Here is a 25,095-nt window from a genome sequence, read left to right as displayed (position 1 = left end):
TCCCAAAGTGCTGGGATTACAGGTGTGAGCCACCGCGCCCGGCCATGCTGTTTTTATACTGTTATAAATGATATTAAAATTTTTATTTTCTGATATTTGATTATAGTATATAGAAACATATTTATATTTTGTATTTTGATCTTCTATCCTGCAACTTAGCACCTTTATTTGTTTAGTATCTTATTTGTAGATTCCTTGGCATTTTCTCCATATACAATTGATCTTGTCCTCTGCAAATAAAGACAGTTTCACTTATTTCTTTCCCATCATTATGCCATCCATTTATTTTTCTTCCACCTTGCTTTTGAGTCCTTATTCTTCACCTAAGTGGCACTCAGTTCATATTTTTTGCTTGCTGCTGATAGTAATGGCAGTTGTTTATTGAGTACCTACTATATGTCAAATATTATACTAGACCCCCTGCATATACTATTTTTCATAATTCTATAGCTTCTCTGTGAAATAGATATTGTCATTTCCATTCTATGAACAAAGACACTGAGGCTCAGAGGGACAAATAATTTGCCAAGGTCATTGGCGTTTGAGACATACTGGAGCTGGGATTTGAACCCAGGGATATTTGGCTTTGAATCCTGTGCTTTTTTTCACAATGGGCTAGGAGCAGAACTGGCCCTTTAGGGACCCTGCTACGGGTTTCAGATCAGACAGTTAAGAATGGCTGTCTCCCAGAATCCCATGTATGGAATGATGGGAAAATAGAGACTCTTAGAAAAATGTCCTGTTCCTGGCCGCCCTCTCTGTACTGCTGTGGTTCCAGCTGGCCACAGAGTGATTTTGCTTTTGCAGCGTTGGCAGAAGGAGTTAACAGGCGCAGTCCCCATCTGGCTCCTGGTGTTTTTCCCTGTGTGGCAACGATCTCATCTAGCCCCTGCTGGGATGGGGTGTCATGGGGACCTCGAGCTGCAGTCGTAAACAGGACTGGGGCAGCCTGAGTCAGACAGTGGCCTTGGGGAGGAGTGGATTTGGTCCCTCAGGATCCCATTTCAGTTGGCTGCCAAAGACTGAATGTCACTGCATTGCAAGGCCACTTCCAGCGTCACTGTCTGTATCTGAGCCTTTGAGGCTGGCTGAGCTTTGAAAGGCAGGGGTGGGAGAGACGTGGTTGCTCAGCCTAGGGCACCAGCATGGGTGCCACCCTGAGAGAAATTGGGCGGGGTTTTGGAGTGGAGTTGGTGGCAGAACCTGGGACTTCTGGTTGGGTCCTCTGGACACAGCTTTTATTGTTTCTTGACAGCTTTTTTCTGGGTCAGTTCTCCTGGGTTTCTGCCTGGCACCCCTTGACAAGGCTTGCTCCTGGCCCCCAAAAGAGCTGTCCTAGTCAGTAGGTTAGTGCTTTCTCCAAGAGGAGTCGCTTGGCATCAAACCAGATTACTCAGTGTCACTCTTTACTCAAACACACCCTGGTCTGAGATCATTAGAGTGATGGTTGCCAGGACGGGAGGGTGAGGGCTGGTGAGGGTAGGTGGGGAGGTAGGGCTAACCTCATTTTCCAGGTAACCAGCCCGCTTTTGTCGGACCTGTTGTCAGATTGGGCTGCCCATCGTGTGTTCATATGCCCAGGTGCCTGTTGAGCACTGCACTCAGCCATGTGAGGGGCTGTGGGCTTGCACATGCTGGTGAGTGTGGCGTCTGACTGCCAGCACGTGGAAAGAAGTCAGTGCCTCGTTCTGGGGATGCAGTGGACATCCACCCTGCTGCTGTCCCAGCTGCCCCCTGATTATCCAACTTATGTATCTAGATTTCACTTGATGTTAAGGCTAACCTCAACCCTAAATTTTTTTTTTTTTTGAGACCGAGTCTCACTCTGTCGCCTGATTGGAGTGCAGTGGCGCAATCTCAGCTCACTGCAGCCTCTGCCTCCCAGGTTCAAGTGATTCTCCTGCCTTAGCCTCCTGAGTAGCTGGGATTACAGGCGCCCACCAACACCCCTGGCTAATTTTTGTATTTTTAGTAGAGATGGGGTTTCATCATATTGGCCAGGCTGGTCTGGAACTCCTGACCTCAAGTGATCTGCCTGCCTCGGCCTCCCAAAGTACTGGGATTACAGGCGTGAGCCACTGTGCTCGGCCTTAACCCTAAATTTTTAAAATGCTGACTGGGTGCAGTGGCTCATGCCTGAAATCTCAGCACTTTAGGAGGCCAAGGCGGGCAGATCACTTGAGGTCAGGAGTTCATGACCAGCCTGGGCAACATAGCAAGATCCCATCTCTACCAAAAAAGTAGTGATAATAAATAAAAATGCCAATAAATCCTTTGGGAGGCCGAGGTGGGCAAATCACCTGAGGTCGGGAGTTTTTAGACCAGCCTGACCAACATAGTGAAACCCCGTCTCTACTAAAAATACAAAAATTAGCTGGGCATGGTGGCACATGCCTGTAATCCCGGCTACTCAGGAGGCTGAGGCAGGAGAATCGCTTGAACCCAGGAGGCAGAGGTTGCAGTGAGCCGAGATCATGCCATTGCACTCCATCCTGGGCAATAAGAGTGAAACTCCATCTCAAACAAAAAAAAAGCCAATAAACCAAGCCTTTTCCTGCATGCTGTAATTCGGTGATAAACAGAGTACCTATGGAAAAAAACACAGTGTGCCCCTGAAAATGAAGGTTGAGGCTGGGCACAGTGATTCACGCCTGTGGCCTGTAGTCCCAGAACTTTTAAGAGGCTGAGGTGGGGAGGATTGCTTGAGGCCAGGAGGTCAAGACCAACCTGGGCAACATAGCAAGACCTCCTCTCCACACAAAATTAAAAAAAATAATAATAGGCTGGGCGTGGTGTCTCACGCCTGTAATCCCAGTACTTTGGGAGGCCGAGACAGGCGGATCATGAGGTCAGGAGATTGAGACCATCCTGGCTAACACGGTGAAACCCCATCTCTACTAAAAATACAAAAAATTAGCTGGGCGTGGTGGTGGGCGCCTGTATTCCCAGCTATACAGGAGGCTGAGGCAGGAGAATGCCGTGAACCCGGGAGGTGGAGCTTGCCGTGAGCCAAGATCGCGCCATTGTACTCCAGCCTGGGCTACAGACCGAGACTCTGTCTCAAAAAAAAAAAAAAAAAAAAAAGACTAGCCTGACCAACATGGTGAAACCCTGTCTCAACTAAAAATACAAAAATTAGCGGGGGATGCTGGTGCATGCCTGTAATCCCAGCTACTTGAGGGGCTGAGACAGGAGAATCACTTGAGCCCAGGAGGTGGAGGTTGCAGTAAGCAAAGGTCATGCCACTGCACTCCAGCCTGGGCAACAGAGCAAGACTCCGTCTCAAAATAATAATAATAAAGAAAATGGCCGGGCGCGGTGGCTCACGCTTGTAATCCCAGCACTTTGGGAGGCCGAGGCGGGCGGATCACGAGGTCAGGAGATCGAGACCACGGTGAAACCCCGTCTCTACTAAAAAAATACAAAAAATTAGCCGGGCGCGGTGGCGGGCGCCTGTAGTCCCAGCTACTCGGAGGCTGAGGCAGGAGAATGGCGTGAACCCGGGAGGCGGAGCTTGCAGTGAGCCGAGATTGCGCCACTGCACTCCAGCCCGGGCGACAGAGCGAGACTCTGTCTCAAAAAAAAAAAAAAAAATAATAATAATAATAAAGAAAATGAAGGTCAGGCACGGTGGCTCACGCCTGTAATCCCAGCACTTTGGGAGGCCGAGGCGGGTGGATCACAAGGTCAGGAGTTCAAGACCAGCCTCGCCAAGATGGTGAAACCCCGTCTTTACTAAAAATACAAAAATTAGCCGGGTGTGGTGGCAAGTGCCTGTAATCCCAGCTACTCGGGAGGCTGAGGCAGGGAATTGCTGGAACCCAGGAGGCGGAGGTTGCAACAATGAGCCAAGATCGGGCCACAGCACTCCAGCCTGGGCGACAGAGCGAGACTCCGTCTCAAAAAAAAAAACAAAAAACAAACAAAAAAAAACAAAGAAAGAAAGAAAATGAAGGGTGAAAGAGAGAAAGTTTGTACCCCTCCAGAATCCTCTCTGTAGCCCTCTCCCTCCTGGTCTCAGAGAGTGGAATTCATCTAGAGCTGACTGCCTGGGGGAAAGCTCTGCTGCTTGATGAGGCTGACTCCGTCTGATGGTCAGTGAGTTTAGTACTTTTCCACGTACGATACTGTGGTTTAGATGATACTATTAGGAGGCTGAGGCGGGCAGATCACTTGAGGTCAGGAGTTTGAGACCAGCCTGGCTAACATGGCAAAACCCTGTCTCTACTGAAAAATACAAAATTAGGTGGGCGTGGTGATGCACGCCTATAATCCCAGCTACTCGGAAGCAAGAGAATCGCTTGAACCCAGGAGACAGAGTTTGCAGTGAGCTGAGATGGCGCCACTGCACTCCAGCCTGGGCGACAGAGTGAGACTCCATCTCAAAAAAAAAAAAAAAGATGCTGTTGTGTTTCACAGTAGCTGCCTGTTCCAGCAACCTGAGTGATCTCTTTCTTCTTTTTCCCCAGATGTTATGACTGTGACAGACTCACTAGGGTTTGTGCATGCTGGGGAGGAGCCTTCCTTTCAGGGGTGACTGCATTCATCTGGGCATGCCTGCAGTACTCTTGGCCCATGGACCTGAAGGAGAAGCACCTGGTAGGCCATATCCTATTACCTTATAGGTGTTGTCTCTGTGTCTCTGTTGAACTCTTTCCTACTTGTTTTTGCCTGGGAGGTCCTTAACTGGGGGCTTTAAACAAAAGTTGAGAGAGGAGGCAAGGCTCTGAGTCTTGGGGGATGCGACTGTGACCTCTTGGCTGGAAAGCACAGACTCACAGACCTATGAATAAAGGATGAAGGTGGACCTATTCACACAACCGCATGGGAGCAGGGTTTCTGGTTTAGGTTGGCTCCAAGCCAGTCTTCCACTTCTTGCCCAGGGGTGTGTTATTTAGTTTGTTTGCCCTTTGCTAGGGTGATGTCCTAACCTGCTGAGCCATGCTGAGGGCTGTCAAGCACCCTCTCTGTGGTTAGGGAAGAGCTCCCCAGACTCCAAACACAGCTGCCTAATCAGCCGGTGGTGAGCAGCCAGGTGGCCTGGGCCATCCGTAAGATCGGTCTTCTCCTCCCAGCCTGGCTTGGCCCAGCCTCCATGTACACCATCTCTGGATGGAGGTAGAGTTGTCAATCAGAAAACTGCACTCCCTTGACAAAGACTGCCCCAGAGGAAGTCCTTTTGTCTCTTGCCTAGCTTCTGCCACACCTTCCTAATAGATCTTTCCGTCTCTGCTCATCTCCACATGGCTGCCACAAAACTGGTCAGTGGTTCCACACCACCTACTTAACCTTTAGTGTGTACAAAGCCCTCCAGAATCCTGCTCCTGCCCATGGATTTGGTGTTCCTAGCCTTCCTGCTTTGACTTTAGCACTAGTAATTACCTCTAAAATGCTTCCCACCCCTTTTTCTGGAAACTTCTTCTGTTCTTTCTTCAAGACCCAGTTTTGGCATCATTTTCTCCAGTTAAATCCTCTTTCCTTCCAGAGGTCCTTCCTTTCAGCATTCATAGTACCTCTACCATTGTACTCGCTATTCCATTGAAATTAACTCATCTCTTCCACTTCATCTCAATATCCCTAGCTCACAGCACCGAACCTGGCATGTAGCAAGGGCTTGGTACATATTTATTGACCTGAACATCTGAATAGTGATATTCCTTCCAGGAGGTCTCGGGAAGGTCTGGAGAGGGGGCTGTGGGTTCACTCCCTGGGCCTCAGCTGGCACCAGGGTGGCTGACTGCTTTCTGTTCAGCTCCAAGCTTCCTGTGTCTCTGGACCAGCTGTGCAATAGGCTTCTGGAATTGAAATTGAAGCAGGTGTGCGTGGCCTCCTCTTCATAGCCACCTCTGAGTGCTCAGCAGATATCCACCTAGCAGTGATTGGCACAGAGGGAAAGCTACCCTTGCCTCTCTCCTAGCTGGGAGTAAGGCTGCTGCAAACAGCTGCAAGGGCTCTGCGCTGCTCAGTTCCAAGGAGCACGTCCCCAGATCTGCTGTTATGCAATGGGGTGGCCTGCCTCGGTGAGGCTGAATCCCCTAAAACAGAGATGGTATTGTCTTCTGATTCCAGCCAGAACCACTGAACGCTAGTTCCTAGTGTATGGGGGAAACAAAGTTCTGTATCGAGGGGCTGGCTTCTCTCTCCAGCCTGAGGGAGAAGACTTGAGAACCCAGCTGAATAGCTCTCAGGGACCATTTTTCCTGGAGGGTTTCTCGTCCTCCTCCTCTTTCCGGATAGGTGAGCCCTGACCTGGAAAGCATCATCAGTCATCATTGGCAGTCACCATATTGTGGAATGGCAGCTTTGGGTTGGCAGAGCTTTAGGCACCAGGGAGGTGGCCCCTGGCTTAGAGAGGCTATTGTCTAGCAGAAGAATTGATAGTACAAGCAGTCTGGGCACAATGGCTCACATCTGTAATCTCAGCACTTTGGGAGGCCGAGATAGGCAGATCACTTGAGGCTAGGAGTTCGAGACCAGCCTGGCTGACATGGTGAAACCCCGTCTCTACTAAAAATACAAAAATTAGCTGGGCATGGTGGCACGTGCCTGTAATCCCAGCTACTTGGGAGGCTAAGGCAGGAGAATCGCTTGAACCCAGGAGGCAGAGGTTGCAGTGAGCAGAGATTGCACTACTGCACTCCAGCCTGGGCGACAGAGCAAGACTGTCTCAAAACAACAACAAACAAAATGGATAGTACAAGCAGGCCCTAGTAGGGCCTCTAGCTGAGGTAACTCGTGAGTTGTATAAATGGGCTTATAAAGATGATCTCAGCCGGGTGCAGTGGCTCACACCTGTAATCCCAGCACTTTGGGAGGCCGAGGCAGGTGGATCATCTGAGGTCAGGAGTTTGAGACCAGCCTGGCCAACATAGTGAAACCCTGTCTCTACTAAAAATACAAAAATTAGCTGGGTGTGGTGGCACACACCTGTAATCCCAGCACTTTGGGAGGCCAAGGTAGGCAGATCACCTAAGGTCAGGAGTTCAAGACCAGCCTGGCCAACATGGTGAAACCCTGTCTCTACTAAAAATACAAAAATTAGCCGGGCATGGTAGTACTTGCCTGTAATCCCAGTTATTTGGGAGGCTGGGGCAGGAGAATCTCTTGAACCCAGGAGGCAGAGGTTGCAGTGAGCCGAGATTGAGATCACACCACTGCACTCCAGCCTGGGGACAGAGCAGAATCTCTAAAACAAACAAACAACAAACAAACAAAAAAACCAGAAGGTGTCTTGGAGGAGTAGGCTTTGGAGGAGCTGGCACAGTGGTCATTGATGGTAAGAGGGTTGTTGTCCCCTGGCTTAGCTCAGGAGCGGTTTGGCTCTTGATGATTCTCTGCTTCTGATCCATCAGTTCTGTCTCTCCTTCAAAGCCCTCACCCCTGTCCCCGGTCCTCCAGCCCACAGTGGCCCTGCTGTGGCAGTGACAGCCTGGGTTCCTGCTGCTTGGGTGCAGGGCTCTCTTCTCCATTTGCTGAGGTGGGCAGTGTAGGAAGGGAGGAAGGGCCCAGAGAGGGCTGCACTGGGGCCTGCACAGCACACAGGCTAGCCCCTGTGTGCTGTTCTTTCTGGGGCCTGTCACATAGAAGGGACAGTGTTTGCAGACTCGTAGCTCCCACCAGAGCAGTGCCTCAGAAACAGGAGAGAGGGGACAGGAGTCTTTCTCTTTGGCTACAGCCAGATTGCAGAGCAGCAGCATCCTCACAGTGGCTGGTGTGGAAGCTGACCCCCACTGCCAAACTTTCCTTCTCTCCATGGAGTCTTCCTGTTCTTAACCTCTGGATTGCCCGGGGCCCTCCCTTCTGTTCTCACTCAGCACTCTGTTTGGGGGCCCCACAGGGAGCTGCGCTCATGAAAGGGAATGGGGAGGCTGGCTTGGGCTGCTGAGGCTCCTTCTTCCCTGCAGCTTGAGATGGTGTCGTCTAGGAAACGGAGGGCCCTGGAGAAACATGCTCAGGCTCCAGCTCACACTCTCCAGCTCTGGGACCTGTTAGGCTGTTTCCTCTCCCCTGGGGCGTGTAACCCCATTATAAGGATGGTTTTAGGCAGAGAAGTGTCCCATCCACTCCCCATGCCTTGGCCCCTCCTTCACCTAGGGTGCCTGTGCTGAGAGCATCCTGTATGTCAAACTCGTGGTCCCTGAATGATGCCTCTGGAGCCACGACTCACTCAGGCTCTGCTTGATGCTCTGGCATGTACTGAGGCAAGAACCCCAGGTATTTGGCCTCCTCTCTGCCTGGGGGATGCAGGGCCTGGGCGTTCCCGGGCAGCCTCATGGGCCTGCAGCACTTGGGCCGGTGCGTCTGAATGTATTGGGGCATCACCGGCTGCTGGCCTGGCTCTTCTCTGCATGGCTGTTAGGGTCTCCATGCTACCTGGCAGGAAGGTGTTAGAGTCTTCAGAGGCCCTTTGGGCTGGCTCTTCCCTTCCTACCAGATCCTTCCTTCCGCCAGCTGCCTGGCCTTGGGCATTGCCTTCCTAGAAGTCACCGCTCGAGTCTTCTCAGCGGCCAGTCCATCCGTCCCCCTCTACACAGGATGTGCTACTATTAGTAACCCACAAGTCCCCTCTCCCCTCCTTCCTGCAGCTGTAACTATGGAAAGGGCTGTTGGCTTGGCTCCATGCTGGGGAGTTGCCATGTGATTTAGGGGCTTCTCATGGATGATGGGCTCACCCAGTGACTTGGGGACAAAGGACAGGTAGTTTGGGAAGAGAGCTGGGATTTGTGTCCCAGGGTTCCCCTTGATACTGGCAGTTGTCTTCAGGTTTCTGGGACAGGGGCAGTTTCTCCTCCATCTGTCCCTCTGTCTGTCCATATCCTGGCTGCATGGTGCCCCTCAGCTAACCCACAGTGGCCTCCTCTGAAGAACAGGCCAAGCTCCTGGACATCTGGCAGTGCATCGGACAAACTTTCTCTTCTCAATGCTCCTGTTTCCTCCCTCCTTCTCTTTCCTCTTCTCCCCTCCCTCCTGCCCTTCCAGGGCTGCTGCCTCCTCCTCCCTCCCTGAGTCTGCAGCGTGACTAGAAATAGGCTGAATTAATCAGCAGATTGAAGCTCTGCTCTGCTGCGCCTGATTCTCCGCAGCACCCGGCTCCTTGCTCACACACTCTCAGCTGTCTCCGTCTCTTCTCTCCTCTTCTCTCCCTCTCTTCACCCTCCCCGCTTTGAGGGAGGTGTTGGAAGTTCTTGCAGCTGGCTGCTTGTGGCTCAGGCTCTGGCCCATGCTCTTTAAGCAGGCAGAGCTATGGATGCCCCATCAGGGCAAAGGCAACAAAGTGAGTATGCTGGTGGGGCTTTTATGCTTCTCTTTAAAATGCTGTGTTCCCTGCTTTGTGTGGGAGTCTTCGGGTTAGCGGTTGCTGTGAGAGTCCTGAAGACAATGCAAAATGGGAGGCTGCTTGAATGAGCATGGGTAGCTGGGACCTGGGAAGGGGATTGGGAATGAGAGCCAGAAGGCCAGTGTGCCTGGGGAGCTGCCACCCAGGCGCCCAAGTCACCCAGAGCAGGACTGGACCCAAGCCTCCCAGGGGATACCCTGCCAAGGCATGTGAGGACCTGGGTTTCCATGCACAGGTGACAGAAGCTCAGGGCCAGGATGCCATCCCTCCTCAGGGCCAACGAAGGCACTGTGAAGGCACAACGAAGGACCACGTGGGGAACTAAGACAAGAGCCACCAGGATGGGGAGGATTTTTTCCTAGGTCCTGATGGCTACAGGAGGTGGGGAAGAATGTGGGTGAAAATGCTAAGGTCAGCATGAGCCAGGAAAAGGAGGAAGCAGCTCTGCTCAAGGCTCTGATTTGCCTGGCTGCAGACAGAGTCCATCTGTGTGTGGCCCAACTCAGAAGAGTGTATAGTGGCTGAATCTCTGCTTCCATGATTCGGGCATTGTGTGGAGTCCAGCTTTGTGTACCTTCCATATCTGCACTGACGATGACAGTGGGGATCCAGAGAGGGGGCCAGGCCTGAGATGGAGTCTCACTATCTTGCCCAGGCTGGTCTCGAACTCCTGGGCTCAAGCGATCCACCCACCTTGGCCTCCCAAAGTGCTGGGGTTACAGGCATGAGCCACCATGCCCAGCCAGCCAGTTCTAATTAGTAGTTATCTGCTGTTGTCAAGGCTGAAGGTCAAGGTCTAAATTCATAACCTGTCTACCTGAGCTTAGGGGACCTTGATTCTATTGCTCCTGAAACAGCTGGAGTAGGAAGGAGAGCAGCTGCTGTGCCCAGAATGCTGTGCAGGAGCTCTGAAAGGGGACTGGGCGGCCGGGCAGGGTGGCTCACGCCTGAATTCCCAGCACTTTGGGAGGCCAAGGCGAGCAGATCACGAGGTCAGGAGTTCGAGACCAGCCTGGCCAACATAGTAAAACCCTCTCTGTACTAAGAATACAAAAATTAGCCAGGCATGGTGGCGCATGCCTGTAGTCCCAGCTACTCTGGAGGCTGAAGCTGGAGAATCGCTTGAACCCGGGAGACAGGGGTTGTGGTGAGCCATCGCGCCACTGCACTCCAGCCTGGGCAACAAAGCGAGACTCCATCTTAAAAAAAAAAAATAAATAAATAAAAGAAAAAGAAAAAAAGGAAAGAGCACAGGGCCTGGGGCTTGGGGGTTTCTGACTCTGGGTCACCTGAGAAACCTGACGAAGTAGCACAGGAGAGCTCAGGTGTGTTGGCTCTCGAAGGCGCCTCAGCCTATCCAGGTGCTCAGCTTCAGACCTCCAGAGCTGGGCCTGTTCAGTGGCAGACTCCTTGTGGTTCTGATTTGATGGATAGAGTTCTTTTACCACCCTGCTGTTCCTCCAAATCCCCACGCCCTGCCAGCGTCCCTCTTTGATGACAGAACAGACAGAGCAAGCCCTGTGATGGGCGTTTGCTGCCTGCCTCTCCCGAGTCAGGACTTCCTTAGAGCCGTGTTATTTTCTCCTCTTGCTCCAGTTAAGCCTGAGCAGTGAAAACAGCGGAATGGGGTTAGTTCTGCCTGAAAAGCATCCGTGTAATTTGAGAAGCAGGGCCTCCCTTCCCTTTGGCGTGGTGGGAGTTTCTAGCATGTGGGAAGCTCTGAGAATCTCATGTCACCCTTGGGTACTTAAGGCCAGGTTAGATTTTTTCTCAGTCATCTTGGCCCCAGGAGGCAAGAAAAGGCAACTTCAGCTTGTGTGTGTTAACCCAGATTTCTGTTTCTCAGATAAGAACGGCGCCTGTTCCCTCGCTGTGCCCTGCCATTGGTGCCCAGGTACATCGGGTACCCAGCCTAACTCCATGCTTTGGGAAAGGCTGGCAGAGCCCACTCACCCACCAACCCATTCTGAACTTCCTTCAGAAAGTATGAAGGTCTTCTGCTCTTATGTCACATGTCAAAGCTGAGGCACAATGAGCAAGAAAGCAGGCCAGGCACGGTGGTTCACACCTGTAATCCCAGCCCTATGGGAGGCGGGAGGATTGCTTGAACCCAGGAGTTTGAGACTAGCCTGGGCAACATAGCAAAACCTCATATCTACAAAAAAAATTTTATTTTTCATTTATTATTATTATTTTTTGAGATGGAGTCTTGCTGTGTCACCTAGGCTGGAGTACAGTGGTGCAATCTCGGCTCACTGCAACCTCCGCCTCCTGGGTTCAAGCGATTCCCCTGCCTCAACCTTCCGAGTAGGTGAGACTACAGGTGCCCGCCACCATGCCCAGCTAATTTTTGTATTTTTAGTAGAGACAGGGTTTCACTATGTTGGCCAGGCTGGTCTCGACTTCTGACCTTGTGATCCACCCACCTTGGCCTCCCAAAGTGCTGGGATTACAGGCATGAGCCACTGAACCCGGCCTACAAAAAAATTTTAAAAGGCCAGGTGCAGTGGCTCACACCTGTAATCCCAACACTTTAGGGGGCTGAGGTGGGCAGATCACATGAGCCCAGTAACTCAAGACCAGCCAGGGCAACATGGCAAAACCCTGTCTCTACTAAAAATACAAAAAATTAGCTGGGTGTCATGGCGTCACCTGTAGTCCCAGCTACTTGGAAGGCTGAGGTGGGAGAATTACTTGAGCCTGGGAAGTCAAGGCTGCAGTGAGCTCTGATGGCACCACTACATTCCAACCTGGGTGACAGGAGTGAGACCGTCTCAAAAAAACACTAAAAAAAGCCCTAGCTGGGCATGGTGGTACACATCTGTGGTCTCAGCTGCTTGGAGGCTGAGGTGGGAGAATTGCTTGAACCCCGGAGGTGGGGGCTGCAGGGAGCCGAGATTGTGCCATTGTACTCCATCTAGCCTGGGCAACAGAGCAAGACCCTGTCTCAAAGGAAAAAAAAAAAAAGAGCGAGAGAGAGCAGTGACTTGACCCTTAATTCGGACCCCCTGCTGGAGAGGGAAGAGGTGAACGCCTGGGCAGTTAGATAAGCTCAGTTGAAGGCCGCAAACAGCAGACTGGCCCAGAACGCTGGGTCCTCACTGCAGTGCTGGCCTGTGCGGGCAAGCACTTCCTTTGGGCAGCATGTAATTACAGAATGGCTTATTTTTCCTCTACTATGCTGTCTTTAATCACCAGTCTGGAACTGATGTCCCCGGCCAGACATAACAAGCGGGGGCAGATGCACACAGACAGCTCTGCAGGCGCCCTGCCTGGGAGCATCTGCCACCCTCTGGCCCATACCTCCCACACCTGGAGGGGAGCAGAGCACAGCTTCAAGGTTCCTGGGGTAGAGACAGCAAGAGAGCAGATGATGGCCAGGCAGGGTGAGGAGGTCTTGGCTGCTTGGAATGAGGCAGCAGGTGTCAGGACAGCCGCCATGTGGCCCACGAGAATCGATGAATGTCCAAGATCTTCAGGCCTGACCAGAGAAGGGACACCTCCCTGGCTCTCTGACTACTCCTCTTAGCCTTTTCTTTGCCTTGCTGGAAACTGTCACCTTCCTGAGTGTGGTCCTCATTCTAGGCCGAGCATCTTCCCAGCCACGTACAGTTGCCTGGTCCTTCCTCTCTTTCTCCCTCCCAGTCTCCATCTCTTGGGTGGACAGCTGTCCCCCTCTGTAGGCTAGCTCTTCCTGCCTTCAGTGTGTTTCTCACTCGATCATGTCTGGAGGCCTGGCCCAGGTATGGGCCATTCTGTCCTGGGAACACTCACATCCCTCTCTGTGGCGAGGAAGCTCAGAAGGCTGAGCCTGAGGGGAAGGCACTGGAGGCCTGGGGTCTCTGTGTGCAGCCACCTGTCTCCTAGATCCTCTTCTTCCCTGGGGTGGGAGGAACAGACATCCATGCCCACAGACAGGAGAAGGCCTATGGTCTCCTCTTCCTGTTTCTCTTCCTCCCTTACAACCCTCCCTGAAGCTTTCCTTCCCTCCATGTCAGGAGTTCCGGGAGGCAGTAGGACAGGTACAGGCATTCATTTGCCCTGGACCATGGCCTCTCCGGGAGGCCTCAGGATCCTTGCCAAAGGGAGGTGGGTGCGTTGAAGCACAGTATTTACCTATGTGGGGGTGTGAGGCCCCCGCCGGGAGGGCCATTTCTTTCTGAGCTGAAATAACCAGTTTATCCCCTCTGGGAAGAGGCAGCTCTTATCTTTATAATCCCCCAAATCCACTGTGGAGAGCAAGATTAGGTGAGGTTTAGGCAAGGGAGCTGGGGAATCCTGGGGCCAGGCCCACTTTGGAAACCAGGCCCCGTCCCTCAGGCCAGCACTGGGGGCTCCACTTGAGTGCATCCTGTGATGCCAGGCTGTGGCAGGGGGCAGCACCCCCCGGCCCAGGAGCCACTCTTAGTTATGGGATGTGTGCCCTGCCAGAGCTGAGGCTCAGTTACCAAGGAGGGGGTATGTGTGGAGACGGGCAGGAAGGAGTAAGTCCAGAAGGCCAGAGGGCACAGCCAGGGCAGGACTCTGGGAGACTGAACTGTGGGCCGCATAGGGGGTGGGGAGGGCAGTGAGACGAGGCAGCCAGAGGTCACGAGCTCCACAGCCTGTGGCCGTGCCTCCTCCATGGCTGCCCCAAATCCCTTTCCTGGTGCCTGAGGTCTAGGGATTCACTCCTCTCGCTCAGGAGGTTTTCTGGACGGAAGCTCACATGGATGCTTCGCAGGTGGCCCTGGAAAGACTCACTTCTCCTTCAGGCGCTGCCTTTCATGGGGCTCTTCTTTGTCCCAGGGCCTCAGAGCTGGGGTGTGGTGGCTCACGCCTATAATCACAGCACTTTAGCAGGCTGAGGAGGGAGGATTGCTTGAGGTCAGGAGTTTAAAACCAGCCTGGGCAAAATATGGAGGCCCCATCTCTACAAAAAAATGCAAAGGGCCAGGCACAGTGGCTCAGGCCTGTAATCCTAACACTTTGGGAGGCCGAGGTGGGCAGATTGCCTGAGCTCAGGAGTTTGAGACCAGCCTGGGCAACGTGGTGAAACCCCATCTCTACTAAAATACAAAAAAAAATTAGCCGAGCGTGGCAGCATGCGCCTGTAGTCCCAGCTACTCGGGAGCCTGAGGCAGGAAAATTTCTTGGACCCAGGAGGCAGAGGTTGCAGTGAGCCGAGATTGCGCCACTGCACTCCAGCCTGGGCAACAGAGCAAGACTCCGTCTCAAAAAAGAAAAAAAAAAAAGCAAAGAAAATTAGCTGAGTGTAGTCCCAGCCACTCCATAGGCTGCGGCAGGAAGATCGCTGGAGCCTGAGAGGTGTAAGCTGCAGCAAACGATGCCCACACCACTGCATCCAGCCTGGGCAGCAGAGCAAGACCCTGTCTCAATTAAAAAAAAAAAAAAAAATATATATATATATATATACACACACACACACACACATATATATATGTATAACCTGGGATTCCCTTCATCCCCAGAAATTTTGGTTCAGTAGGTCCGCAGTGGAGCCTAGACATCCACATTTTTAAAAGCTGTGGTGTCTACAGATTTTGGGCTGACAGTCCCGATTAAGGTGAAGCCTTGACTAAGCTGTGGAATGCCTCAGGTTGTTCCTGTTGCTGTTTCACTGGGATCATTCATTCATTCATTTATTCATTCATTCATTCAGCAAGTATTCATTGAGCTTGTGTGTGCCATGCACTGTCTCAACAGTTGGATGGTGAGGGTGTGTGGAAGTGGAAGAATTCAGAGCCTGTTTTTAAGGAATTTGCAGTCTGGCGGGAGAGCCAGGTGTGTCAATCTGTGATTACAGTTCTGTAAGGTGCAGGCTGCAGGCCAGGTTGCCCAGGGCACCATTGACATGTAAACCTCCCCTGAAGTGCAGCCCCGGGTTTTGGGAAAATGTCCCAGGGAAGGTGATGTTTGAGCTGAGTCTTGAAGGGGAAGCAAGAGTTGTCTGGGGTGGGGCACGTGTTTCTGGCTGGGAAACACATCAAGTATGTGAACATGAGCTGAAGGGGCTCAGCTCGTGCCAGGGGAAGCAGGAAAGGAGGCCAGGGAGGCTGGCACATCTGAAGGGCCTCCAGGAGCACACACAAGAATCGGACTTGACTTTAAGGGTAAATAGGTCATTTGACCAACCAGGCAGGCCCTGCTCTGGCCAAGGTGTTCCAGTGGGTTTGGAAAAGTTAGAGACAGTGTGGGGTGGAGTTTGGGCAAGCAAAAGGCCAGGGTCTGGAATGTTCTAGAGGTGATTGGGTGAGACAGTCACTGTGGGAGGAAAGGTGACTCTGGCACTAGAGTCAGGTGGCAAGTTTAAGTTTTTTTCTTTTTTCTTTTTTTTTGAGACAGAGTCTGGCTCTGTCACCCAGGCTAGAGTACAGTGGCGTGATCTTGGCTTACTGCAACCTCTGCCTCCCGGGTTCAAATGATTCTCATGCCTCAGCCACCCAAGCAGCTGGGATTACACGCATGCGCCACCATGCCTAGCTAATTTTTGTATTTTTAGTAGGGATGGGGTTTCATCATGTTGGCCTGGCCAGGCTGGTCTCAAACGCCTGACCTCAAGTGATGCACCCGTCTCAGCTTCCCAAAGTGCTGGGATTACAGGCGTGAGTTCGGCCCGAGTTTGGGTTTTTGGACACATTGACTCCTAGGTCCCTGTGAAGCAACTGTAGGCCCGTTCAGCAGATGGGTCCACATTCAGGGTAGCGGTCAGACTTGAAGTAAAATAGGAGTTGTAGGCTTGTTGGTGGCAGGTGGCTCCATGACTGTGGATGAGGTTGCTCTGGAAACCTGCAGAGGTTGGTAACGTGTCCTAGGTGGCCTACGGGGTAGACAGATGGGGAAGGAGAGTCAGAGTCAAAGGAGAAAACAGGAGAGAAGCCAGGAATGGGGGAGTCCTGACAGGGAGAGGCTAGGCCACAGGGTCGCCTAAGATGATGTGGTTGGTCCCTGTGTTGTCGGGGCCGACGTCGTCCACACCGTGTCCCATTCATCCCTGGTGAGATGGGAGTGTGCCTCCGCATAGTCCTGCCCTGGGAATAGCTGTCTTTTTTTCTGTTATGTCCTTCCTAATATTTCAGTGTTACAATATCCTCTCTTTCATGAAATGGTAGTTATAGAAGATGGTGGGTTTTTTCCCTCCCTGCCCCTTTCTTCCGTCCCTCCCTCCCTCCCTGACAGAACTTGAAGGTTTTTTTCCTTCATGTCTTTCCTAGGAACAATGAAATACTAGCATCTCTTCTTTGTTGTTGTTTTTTGAGACAGGGTCTCATTTTGTCATTTAGGCTGGAGTGCAGTGGCACAATCACAGCTCACTACGACCTTGACCTCCTGAGCCCAAGTGATCCTCCTGCCTCAGCCTCCTGAGTAGCTGGGTGCATGCCACTATGCCCAGCTAATTTTTTCTTTCTGATTTTTTGTACAGATGGGGTTCCACTATGTTGCCCAGGCTGGTCTTTAACTCTTAGGTTCAAGTGATCCACCTGCCTCCACCTCCCAAAATGCTGGGATTACAGGCGTGAGCCACCACGCCTGGCCAAAAGATAGCATCTCTATGTTAGTTTCTCTCTCTCCATTTAAAAAAAGATATATTTTAGGCCAGGCACAGTGGCTCACGCCAGTCATCCCAGCACTTTGGGAGGCCAAGACGGGCAGATCACTTGAGGTCAGGAGTTCAAGACCAGCCTGGCCAACATGATGAAACCTCATCTCCACTAAAAGTACAAAAAATTAGCCCGACATGGTGGTGTGTGCCTGTAATTCCAGCTACTCGGGAGGCTGAGGCGGGAGAATCACTGGAACCCGGGAGGCAGAGGTTGCAGTGAGCCGAGATCGCGCCACTGCACTCCAGCCTAGGAGACTAAGCAAGACTCTATCTAAAAAAAAAAAAAAAAATTGTCCATGCAATCAAAGACTGGCCCCCTTGCAATAAATTGGGAGATCAGTGGTGAGCACAGCCTGGGTGGGCAGGGAGCTCGCCAGTGGCCGTGGGGAAAGTGAGTTGGGGAACATGGAATAAAAGAAAAAGTTGTTTTGTGTTTTAATTTGGCTGTAAAGAGTAGGGTAGGAGGCTTGAACAGTTTGTAATTTGGTGGAGATGGACATGGTCACACCTTGAGAGGCCAGAGCTGGTAGGGGAAGAGATGTGAGGATCCCAGAGGAGGGGAAGGATGAAGGGCCAGGGAAAGGGAGGGTTGGGGCCCGCGTGCCTTGCATAGCCTTGGCCTGGCAGTGACGCCCAGCGCCTCCTGCTTGCCTGCAGGGCGAGCCTCCCTCAGCCCTGGGCCTGTCCACACGGAAGGCCCTCAGTATCCTGAAGGAGCAGCTGGAGGCAGTGCTGGAAGGACATCTCAGCAAGCGGAAGAAGTGTCTGACCTGGAAGGTGAAGCTTCTTCTCGGGGCCCCCAGGGCCTGGCTGGGATAGCAGGGAAGTGTGGGAGGCCCCTTCTCCGAACTCTGATGCACCCTGTCACCCTGGACAGTGTGACCCAACTGAGGCCTCATGAAATATCAGAAAGAAGCCAGGGTTCCCCTCAGAGTGGCTCCTGAGCCTGCTTGCTGCAGGAGCCCAACAGGCTGGAGCCCAGCCGAGGTCAAAGAGAGGGGACCAAGGCGGCCATGGGGGCTGGGAAGGGTGTGGGGGGAGGCAGCCAGATTGCAGTGGGACAGGCCTCTCATTGTCCCCTCCCTGTCCGAACTTCCCAGGAGGTGTGGAGAAGCAGCTTCCTCCACCACAGTAACCGCTGCTCCTGCTTCCACTGGCCGGGGGCCTCACTCATGCTACTGGCCGTGCTGCTGCTGCTGGGCTGCTGCGGGGGACAGCCGGCCGGGAGGTGTGCGCCCAGGGGCTGCTCCCCAACCTCTCCAGCTGTCCTGTCCATCCTGCCGCAGCACCTGGGACAGCCCAGGGCTCTTGGGGGCTGTCACCCCCAAGCTGCTCCTGGGATGTAAGGGAACCTCCTCAGTCCCGTGACTGGGGTCAGAGGCCTAGCTGGTGTCAGGGCACCAGAACAGGACAGTCTTTCCACAAGGGACTGGGGTGGGAAGGGGAGCTGTGGCCTGGGGGCTGCTGGGTGGGCGAGCCCTCACTCCCTGTGGGTGCGCCCTCTCTTTCCTCCCACCAGCCGTGGGGTGGGGCTGGTGAATGGCTTGGCCTTGTTCCTGTTACTGCTTCTCAACCTTGTGCTCATCGGACGGCAAGACCGGTTGAAGCGTCGGGAGGTAGAGCGGAGGCTACGAGGGATCATTGACCAAATCCAAGGTGAGGTCAAGGGCAGGCATGTTGGTGGGAAAAGATGACCGGACATATCAGAGCCCTGAGGGCTCCCCTCCTGCACCCCAGCACAGACGGGTTGCCTATGGCCAGCATTGCAGGGGCTCTTGTCATCTGGGGAGTTAGAAGGATGCCCACTCTCTTTTGAGCAGGGCAATGAGAGCTGTGGGATGGTGGTGGGTGCCCAGGCAGAGGGCTGGGCAGGCAGGAAGGCCAACAGTGGCAGGTGGGCTTGCGGGCTGGCTCATGTTGGGAAACCAACAAGGAAGTTCTCTCACATGGCAGGAGGATGATTGAAGTTTTCTCGTTCAAGTCCATCTTGTCTGGTGTACTGTGCTGGGAGACATGGGGAGGTGGGCAGAGATACCTGCAGGAGTCGGGGTGGGGTAGGGGCTGGGAGCCTGAGATGGAGCAGCCCAGTTCCAAAAGGGAGGGGAGTTGCTTGGATTTCTGCTTGGCCTTTCATTCAGGCGGTGTTTATGAAGCTTGGCTGTGGATTGAGGGTTGTTGAGGCTCTTTTGAGGGACGGTGGCTCCTGCTGTCCAGGGGCATGTGGTGCTGTGGGAGAAGCAGCACCCGCTCATGAGAACTTTCACCAACAGACCTGGGCAGTGGACGTTTAGATGCTAAGTGAGAGTTTGTCCTTTCATTCTGAGATGGTTAATTTCCACCATGTGCCAGGCACTGGGAGTGCAATGGTGATGGCAAAAGATGGGCCCTGCTTTCCGGAGCTTAGTCTCCTGCCCAGGAGCATCGGTGGCTCCCTTTTGCTTGTGGAAGCCATCCCAGAGGCACGTGTGGCCTCCCAGAGCCTCCAACACAGGCTCACCTTCCTCTCCAGCCTCTTCTCTTCCTCTTCATTCTGACGTTGAAACTACTCACCAGTCCTAGGCCCACTGTGTATCAGCCTCTGCCTCTGTGCCTCTCTCCACTGTTCTCTGCTGGTGAGCTGCTCCCTCACTCATCTCCAGCTGACAAAACCATTCTTCCAGGCCCATCCCCAGTGCTTCCTCTTTCAGGAAGCCACCTCTGATCACTCCGGCAAATCGGTTTGCTCCCTCTTCTGGACTCCTGCAGCACAGGGATCTTTGTTAATGCTTAGCCGTGTTTGCCTTGTTTGGAGTTATCTGTCCACATTTCTCATCTGCCCCACTGGGTTGTGGCTCCTCGAGGAGCCATGTTGTCTCCACCTTGCACCCCTCACACGTCCTCCACAATGTTTGTGAAGTGTATTTGAATGGGATGGGGGTACAAAGAACGAGAGCTCCAGGTGTTGAGAGGAGGTAGAGGCTCTGGGGCTGGAGTGGCCGGGTAGGGCTTTATAAGGGAGGCGTCCTTGAAAGCAGGGAAGTGTTGGAACGAGTGGAGGGGTTTGACGCGGACCTCCTGGGAGAGGAAGTGGGCAGACGGTGCTTCCAGAAGTGCTGCTGTATCTGACTGGGGTGCAGGGCCGTTGCTGAGAGGGTTGTTTCCCTCTTTCCATTCCCCTCAGATGCCCTCAGGGATGGCAGGGAGATCCAGTGGCCCAATGCCATGTATCCAGACCTCCACATGCCTTTTGCGCCATCCTGGTCCCTGCACTGGGCCTACAGAGATGGACACCTGGTCAACCTCCCAGTCAGCCTGCTGGTTGAAGGAGACATCATAGCTTTGAGGCCTGGCCAGGAATCATTTGCTTCTCTGAGGGGGATCAAGGTAGCTTGAGGCTTTCCTTCTCCCCTGGAAATGTGGTGGGAACGTCCACAGGCAATGATGGGAGGGTCCCCAGACTTCATCCGGAAGCTTCCCGGCCAGCTTACTGGCTTTTTCGCAGAGGCCCTGGAACATCTTCCTCCACCCTGCTATTCTTTTTTTTTTGAGACAGGGTCTCACCCTGTCGCCCAGGCTGGAGTGCAGTGGCACGATCTCAACTCACTGAAGCCTCTGCCTCCTGGGTTCAAGCGATTCTCCCACCTCAGCCTCCCCAGTAGCTGGGATTACAGGCACATGCCACCACACCTCAGCTGGCTTATTTTTTATTTTTTAGTAGAGACAGGGTTTTGTCATGTTGGCCAGGCTGATCTCGAACTCCTGACCTCAGGTGATCCACCTGCCTTGGCCTCCCAAAGTGCTGGGATTACAGGTGTGAGCCACCACACCTGGCCCCCTGTGCTGTTCTTTATTCTCGCTAAGATTCTAGTCCCACAGGCCGTGTCCCAGTGGACTCTGGGCTAACTGATGGCGCCTAACCCCAGGGGATGTCTGTACTTAGCTGAATTGTCCAGGAAGAGTGGCCTCTGATAGGACCCTCTCGTTGTCCCCACTCTCCCACTTGCTGCTGGCAGGATGACGAGCACATCGTCCTGGAGCCGGGAGACCTCTTCCCCCCCTTCTCCCCTCCACCCTCACCCCGGGGAGAAGTGGAGAGAGGGCCACAGAGCCCCCAGCAGCACCGACTTTTCCGTGTCCTTGAGACCCCTGTGATTGACAACGTCAGGTAGGGGTGCCTCCCCGCCTCCTCCTGTCCCTGGTGCCTTCCGTGAAGAGGGGGATGGGACTGACAAGGAAGGGGCCCCATTCATCTCGAGGTTCTCTTGAGGGCAGGCATCTCCTTAGGCTCATGTCCTCAGCATCTCGTGAGAATTCTTAGACTGAGTGGTGCCCTCTCCCAATCTCTACTCTGAGGGGACAGCTCTGGAGGTGAACACGGGCTAGGGCCAGGGCAGAGCGTGGGACTGCAGGACTCACAGTGCTTGAAGAAGCGGTATCTGGCAGAGAGGCCCAGAATCCTCCCAAGGTGTAGGTTTCTGGCCTCTCTGCCAAGTGAGACTGACAGTCACTTCTTTCTGCAGATGGTGCCTGGACATGGCCCTGTCCCGACCAGTCACTGCCCTAGACAATGAGCGGTTCACAGTGCAGTCGGTGATGCTACACTATGCTGTGCCCGTGGTCCTGGTGCGTGTGGCGGGGCTGCGCGGGGCTGCACGGCGCAGAGGAGAGGGCTGGACACGGCGGGTCTCAGGGCCACTCACGTGAGGGGGAGTGAATGCAGAGGGTCCTAGAGCGAGCCAGACTGTGGAGCAGCAAAGGAAGGGGAACGGCACTGCCTGGGTCCCTCTAGAGGGGCGGGGTCAAGGCTGTGCCTCTGCTGTTCCCAACAGGCCGGCTTCCTCATCACCAATGCCCTGCGCTTCATCTTCAGTGCCCCGGGGGTCACTTCCTGGCAGTACACCCTCCTCCAGCTCCAGGCAAGGACCGCCCTGTCCTCTCGGTCATGCTTCCCTCCAACCCGCAGGGCCGTCTCTTCTCTTAGTACCCTGGCTATCCCTCCCTCTCTGCAGCCCAGAGGGCCCCTCACACTTCAGCTTAAAAACACCTCTTTCCAGCCGGGCGTGGGGGCTCAGGCCTGTAATTTCAGCACTTTGGGAGGCCAAGGCGGGCAGATCGTGAGGTCAAGAGACCGAGACCATCCTGGCCAATATGATGAAACCCTGTCTCTACTAAAAATATAAAAATTAGCTGGGCATGGTGGCACGTGCCTGTAGTCCCAGCCATTCGGGTGGCTGAGGTGGGAGAATCCCTTGAACCTGGGAGGTGGAGGTTGCAGTGAGCCGAGATCACGCCACTGCCCTCCAGCCTGGCGACAGAGCAAGACTCCGTCTCAAAAAAAAAAAAGAACATCTCTTTCCCTTCCTGCCCCTGAGAGAGCTGGCCCTTCCTGCCCAGGGAATGGCCGTGGGGCCAGGGCAGCCCTTCCCTTCCCTCCTCCCCAGGCCCGGAGCTCAGGAGCCGTCTGTGTGGTCCGCTCCTTCCCAGGTGAATGGCGTCCTGCCCATCCTCCCCCTGCTCTTTCCAGTCCTCTGGGTTCTGGCAACCGCCTGTGGAGAGGCCCGTGTCCTGGCCCAGATGAGCAAGGCCTCACCCAGCTCCCTGGTAGGCTTTTCCAAGGTGTCTGGGGGAAGTCACAGGAACAAAAAGAGGGAGCTGGCTGTGCCAGAGGACAGGGGCAGAAGTCCAGCCCCACCTTGGGCTCGGCACGTTGGTCAGCCTGGGCAGCTCTCCAGGCCTCGGGCCCTCTCCATTCCAGAAGGGCCTCTAGGCCAGGCCCTGGGTGTGGGTGAGCGTCTACCCTGGCTTCCACCAGGTGGGGAGTTAGAACGGCCCGGGCCCTTTACCAAAGGGGTTGGGAGCCCCGCCGGTGTGGGCCCCCACTCTGCCAGCTTGGAGAGGCCTGTGTGAAGGCGGCGTTTTCCTCACTGAGGACCTCACCCTCTCTCCGTGCAGCTGGCTAAGTTCTCAGAGGACACTCTCAGCAGCTATACGGAGGCTGTCTCCTCTCAGGTACAACACTGACCCGGGATGGCTTCTCTCGCAGGTCCCTACAGCCATAATCCTGGGACTCCCCTATTTATGGCCTTAAAGCCTCCAAACAGGCTCTTAGAGCCCCATGTCCACCCGTTACATGTGGACACAACCTGGACCTGTTCCCATAACGCGTCCGCACCCTGCCCCAGAGAAGTGCCTCTCCACCCCAACTTCGTGGTGCTCCCCTGGATTTCCCCCTAGAGGCCATCTCCAGGGAAATGAGGCCGAGCGCTAAATGGCCTTGCAAACTTCCTCTCTCCCACCAGGAAATGCTACGCTGCATTTGGGGCCACTTCCTGAGGGTGCTCGGGGGAACGTCGCCAACACTGAGCCACAGTTCCAGCCTGCTGCACAGCCTGGGCTCTGTCACGGTGAGGGTGGGCCTTGCGGGAAAGAGGCAGCTGTTGTGCCCGCCCTGCTCTCTGGCTGGGCCTGGGCTGCCCACCTGCCGCTTGAGTGGCCCCTGGGCAGGGTAGGCTAATGGCAGGCCCCTTTCCTATCTCAAATGCTTTCCATGCAGGTCCTGTGCTGTGTGGACAAACAGGGGATCCTGTCATGGCCAAATCCCAGCCCAGAGACTGTACTGTTCTTCAGCGGGAAGGTGGAGCCCCCTCACAGCAGCCATGAGGACCTCACCGATGGCCTATCCACGCGCTCCTTCTGCCATCCCGAGGTAGAGGAGGAGGTATGGCCGGCTCCCATGGGCCCGACTCTGGGCCAGGCTGTTTAGCCTTGGAGCCTGGCCAGGGAGGGTGAGGTTTAGGAGGGCGAAGGAGGGTTTGAGCACCATTAGGATCTGCTTCTGGGCAGGTGAGGTGAAGACAAGGCAGCCAGGGGACCTAGAAGCATCCTGCCTCCCCAGGCCGTGGGAGCCACTGGTCCTAGCCTGTGCTCCTCATTCTCTTCAGCCCCACGAACGAGACGCCCTCCTGGCTGGCTCCCTGAACAACACCCTGCACCTTTCCAACGAGCAGGAGCGTGGCGACTGGCCTGGCGAGGCTCCCAAGCCCCCTGAGCCCTATTCACACCACAAAGCGCACGGCCGCAGCAAACACCCATCTGGCTCCAACGTGAGCTTCAGCAGGGACACCGAGGGTGGTGAAGAAGAGCCCAGCAAGGTGACGGGAGGAGGTGGCGTGGGGCAGCCACACCCTTGGCCACAGGCTGTCCTGGCCTCCCTGGCCAGCCTGGCCCCACAGGGTCTGAAAGAGCAGGCGTCTCCACCCTCTGTCCCAGCGCCTCCAGGCTAGGGGCCTCCAGGCTAGGCCAGTGGCCCCCGAGGCCCTCCCCCAGTCTCTGCTGTGAAGTGGGCGGAGCCTCCCCCTACCCTTCCATTCTCGTCATCGCAATCACTGGTGTCCCTACTGGAACCTTCCAAACATACACAGCCCAGGGCTCCCTCTCAGAGATGTTCCCTGGCCACAAAAGATCTCTCAACTGTGTCCTCTTTGGTCTAGCCACCCCTGTTTTTGGCTCCTGCCAGTGTCATGAGATATATTAATAGTTTCTAGAAGCAGACAGGAGCCCAAGAAGGACAGGAAGCGGCTTTCAGGAGGGAGGGGGTGGAAGATAGTGAGCGGGAGCTCTCTCCTGGGAAGGGCACCTTTCAGGGGCAGGAGCCCTCCCCAGCCTTGGGAGGTAGGCGGAGCCGGCGCTGGCTTCCCCACACCGGATCCCCGGGCTGAGGCTCTCCTCCACATTTCCCCCAGACCCAGCCTGGGATGGAGAGCGACCCCTACGAAGCAGAGGACTTTGTGTGTGACTACCACCTGGAGATGCTGAGCCTGTCCCAGGACCAGCAGAACCCCTCCTGCATCCAGTTTGATGACTCCAACTGGCAGCTGCACCTCACCTCCCTCAAACCCCTGGGCCTCAATGTGCTGCTGAACCTGTGTAATGCCAGCGTCACCGAGCGCCTGTGCCGATTCTCCGACCACCTGTGCAACATCGCCCTGCAAGAGAGCCACAGCGCCGTGCTGCCCGTGCATGTGCCCTGGGGCCTCTGTGAGCTTGCCCGCCTCATTGGTACGGGCCCCCATGGCAGGGGATGGCTGGCTGGACCTGTCTCCTAGAAGAGGCCCAGTACCAACTGCTCACGGGACTTAATGGACCTGGCGGGGTATTGCCAGGGCATGGCCCTAAG

The 25,095-nt window shown here is 54.4% G+C and overlaps 1 protein-coding gene across 23 annotated transcripts in view; it reads left to right on the top strand.

The window, feature by feature from the left end:
- Nucleotides 1-25,095, top strand: part of TMEM94 (transmembrane protein 94) — a 44,000-nt gene that overhangs the window by 11,702 nt on the left and 7,203 nt on the right. For 4 of the 23 annotated variants that reach the window (XM_063617082.1, XM_063617084.1, XM_063617086.1 and 1 more), the window contains exons 2-15: nt 4,470-4,599; nt 17,598-17,717; nt 18,041-18,168; nt 18,460-18,596; nt 20,101-20,303; nt 20,933-21,084; nt 21,440-21,542; nt 21,749-21,835; nt 22,404-22,520; nt 22,872-22,928; nt 23,219-23,323; nt 23,473-23,625; nt 23,861-24,070; nt 24,662-24,977. In XM_063617082.1, coding sequence (XP_063473152.1) covers nt 4,576-4,599; nt 17,598-17,717; nt 18,041-18,168; nt 18,460-18,596; nt 20,101-20,303; nt 20,933-21,084; nt 21,440-21,542; nt 21,749-21,835; nt 22,404-22,520; nt 22,872-22,928; nt 23,219-23,323; nt 23,473-23,625; nt 23,861-24,070; nt 24,662-24,977 — 1,912 coding nt within the window. In that variant the 5' untranslated portion in view covers nt 4,470-4,575. Of the gene's footprint in view, nt 1-4,469; nt 4,600-9,071; nt 9,275-17,597; nt 17,718-18,040; nt 18,169-18,459; nt 18,597-20,100; nt 20,304-20,932; nt 21,085-21,439; nt 21,543-21,748; nt 21,836-22,360; nt 22,521-22,871; nt 22,929-23,218; nt 23,324-23,472; nt 23,638-23,860; nt 24,071-24,661; nt 24,978-25,095 lie in introns of those variants that run through there. The other 19 variants (XM_063617081.1, XM_063617083.1, XM_055240883.2 and 16 more) reach the window with 15 other exon arrangements.

Source organism: Symphalangus syndactylus, chromosome 14 (assembly GCF_028878055.3).
Source record: "Symphalangus syndactylus isolate Jambi chromosome 14, NHGRI_mSymSyn1-v2.1_pri, whole genome shotgun sequence".
Classification (NCBI taxonomy): Eukaryota; Metazoa; Chordata; class Mammalia; order Primates; family Hylobatidae; genus Symphalangus; species Symphalangus syndactylus.
The sequence above is the reverse complement of the archived record's forward strand: the minus strand, read 5'-3'. Positions and strand labels throughout refer to the sequence as shown.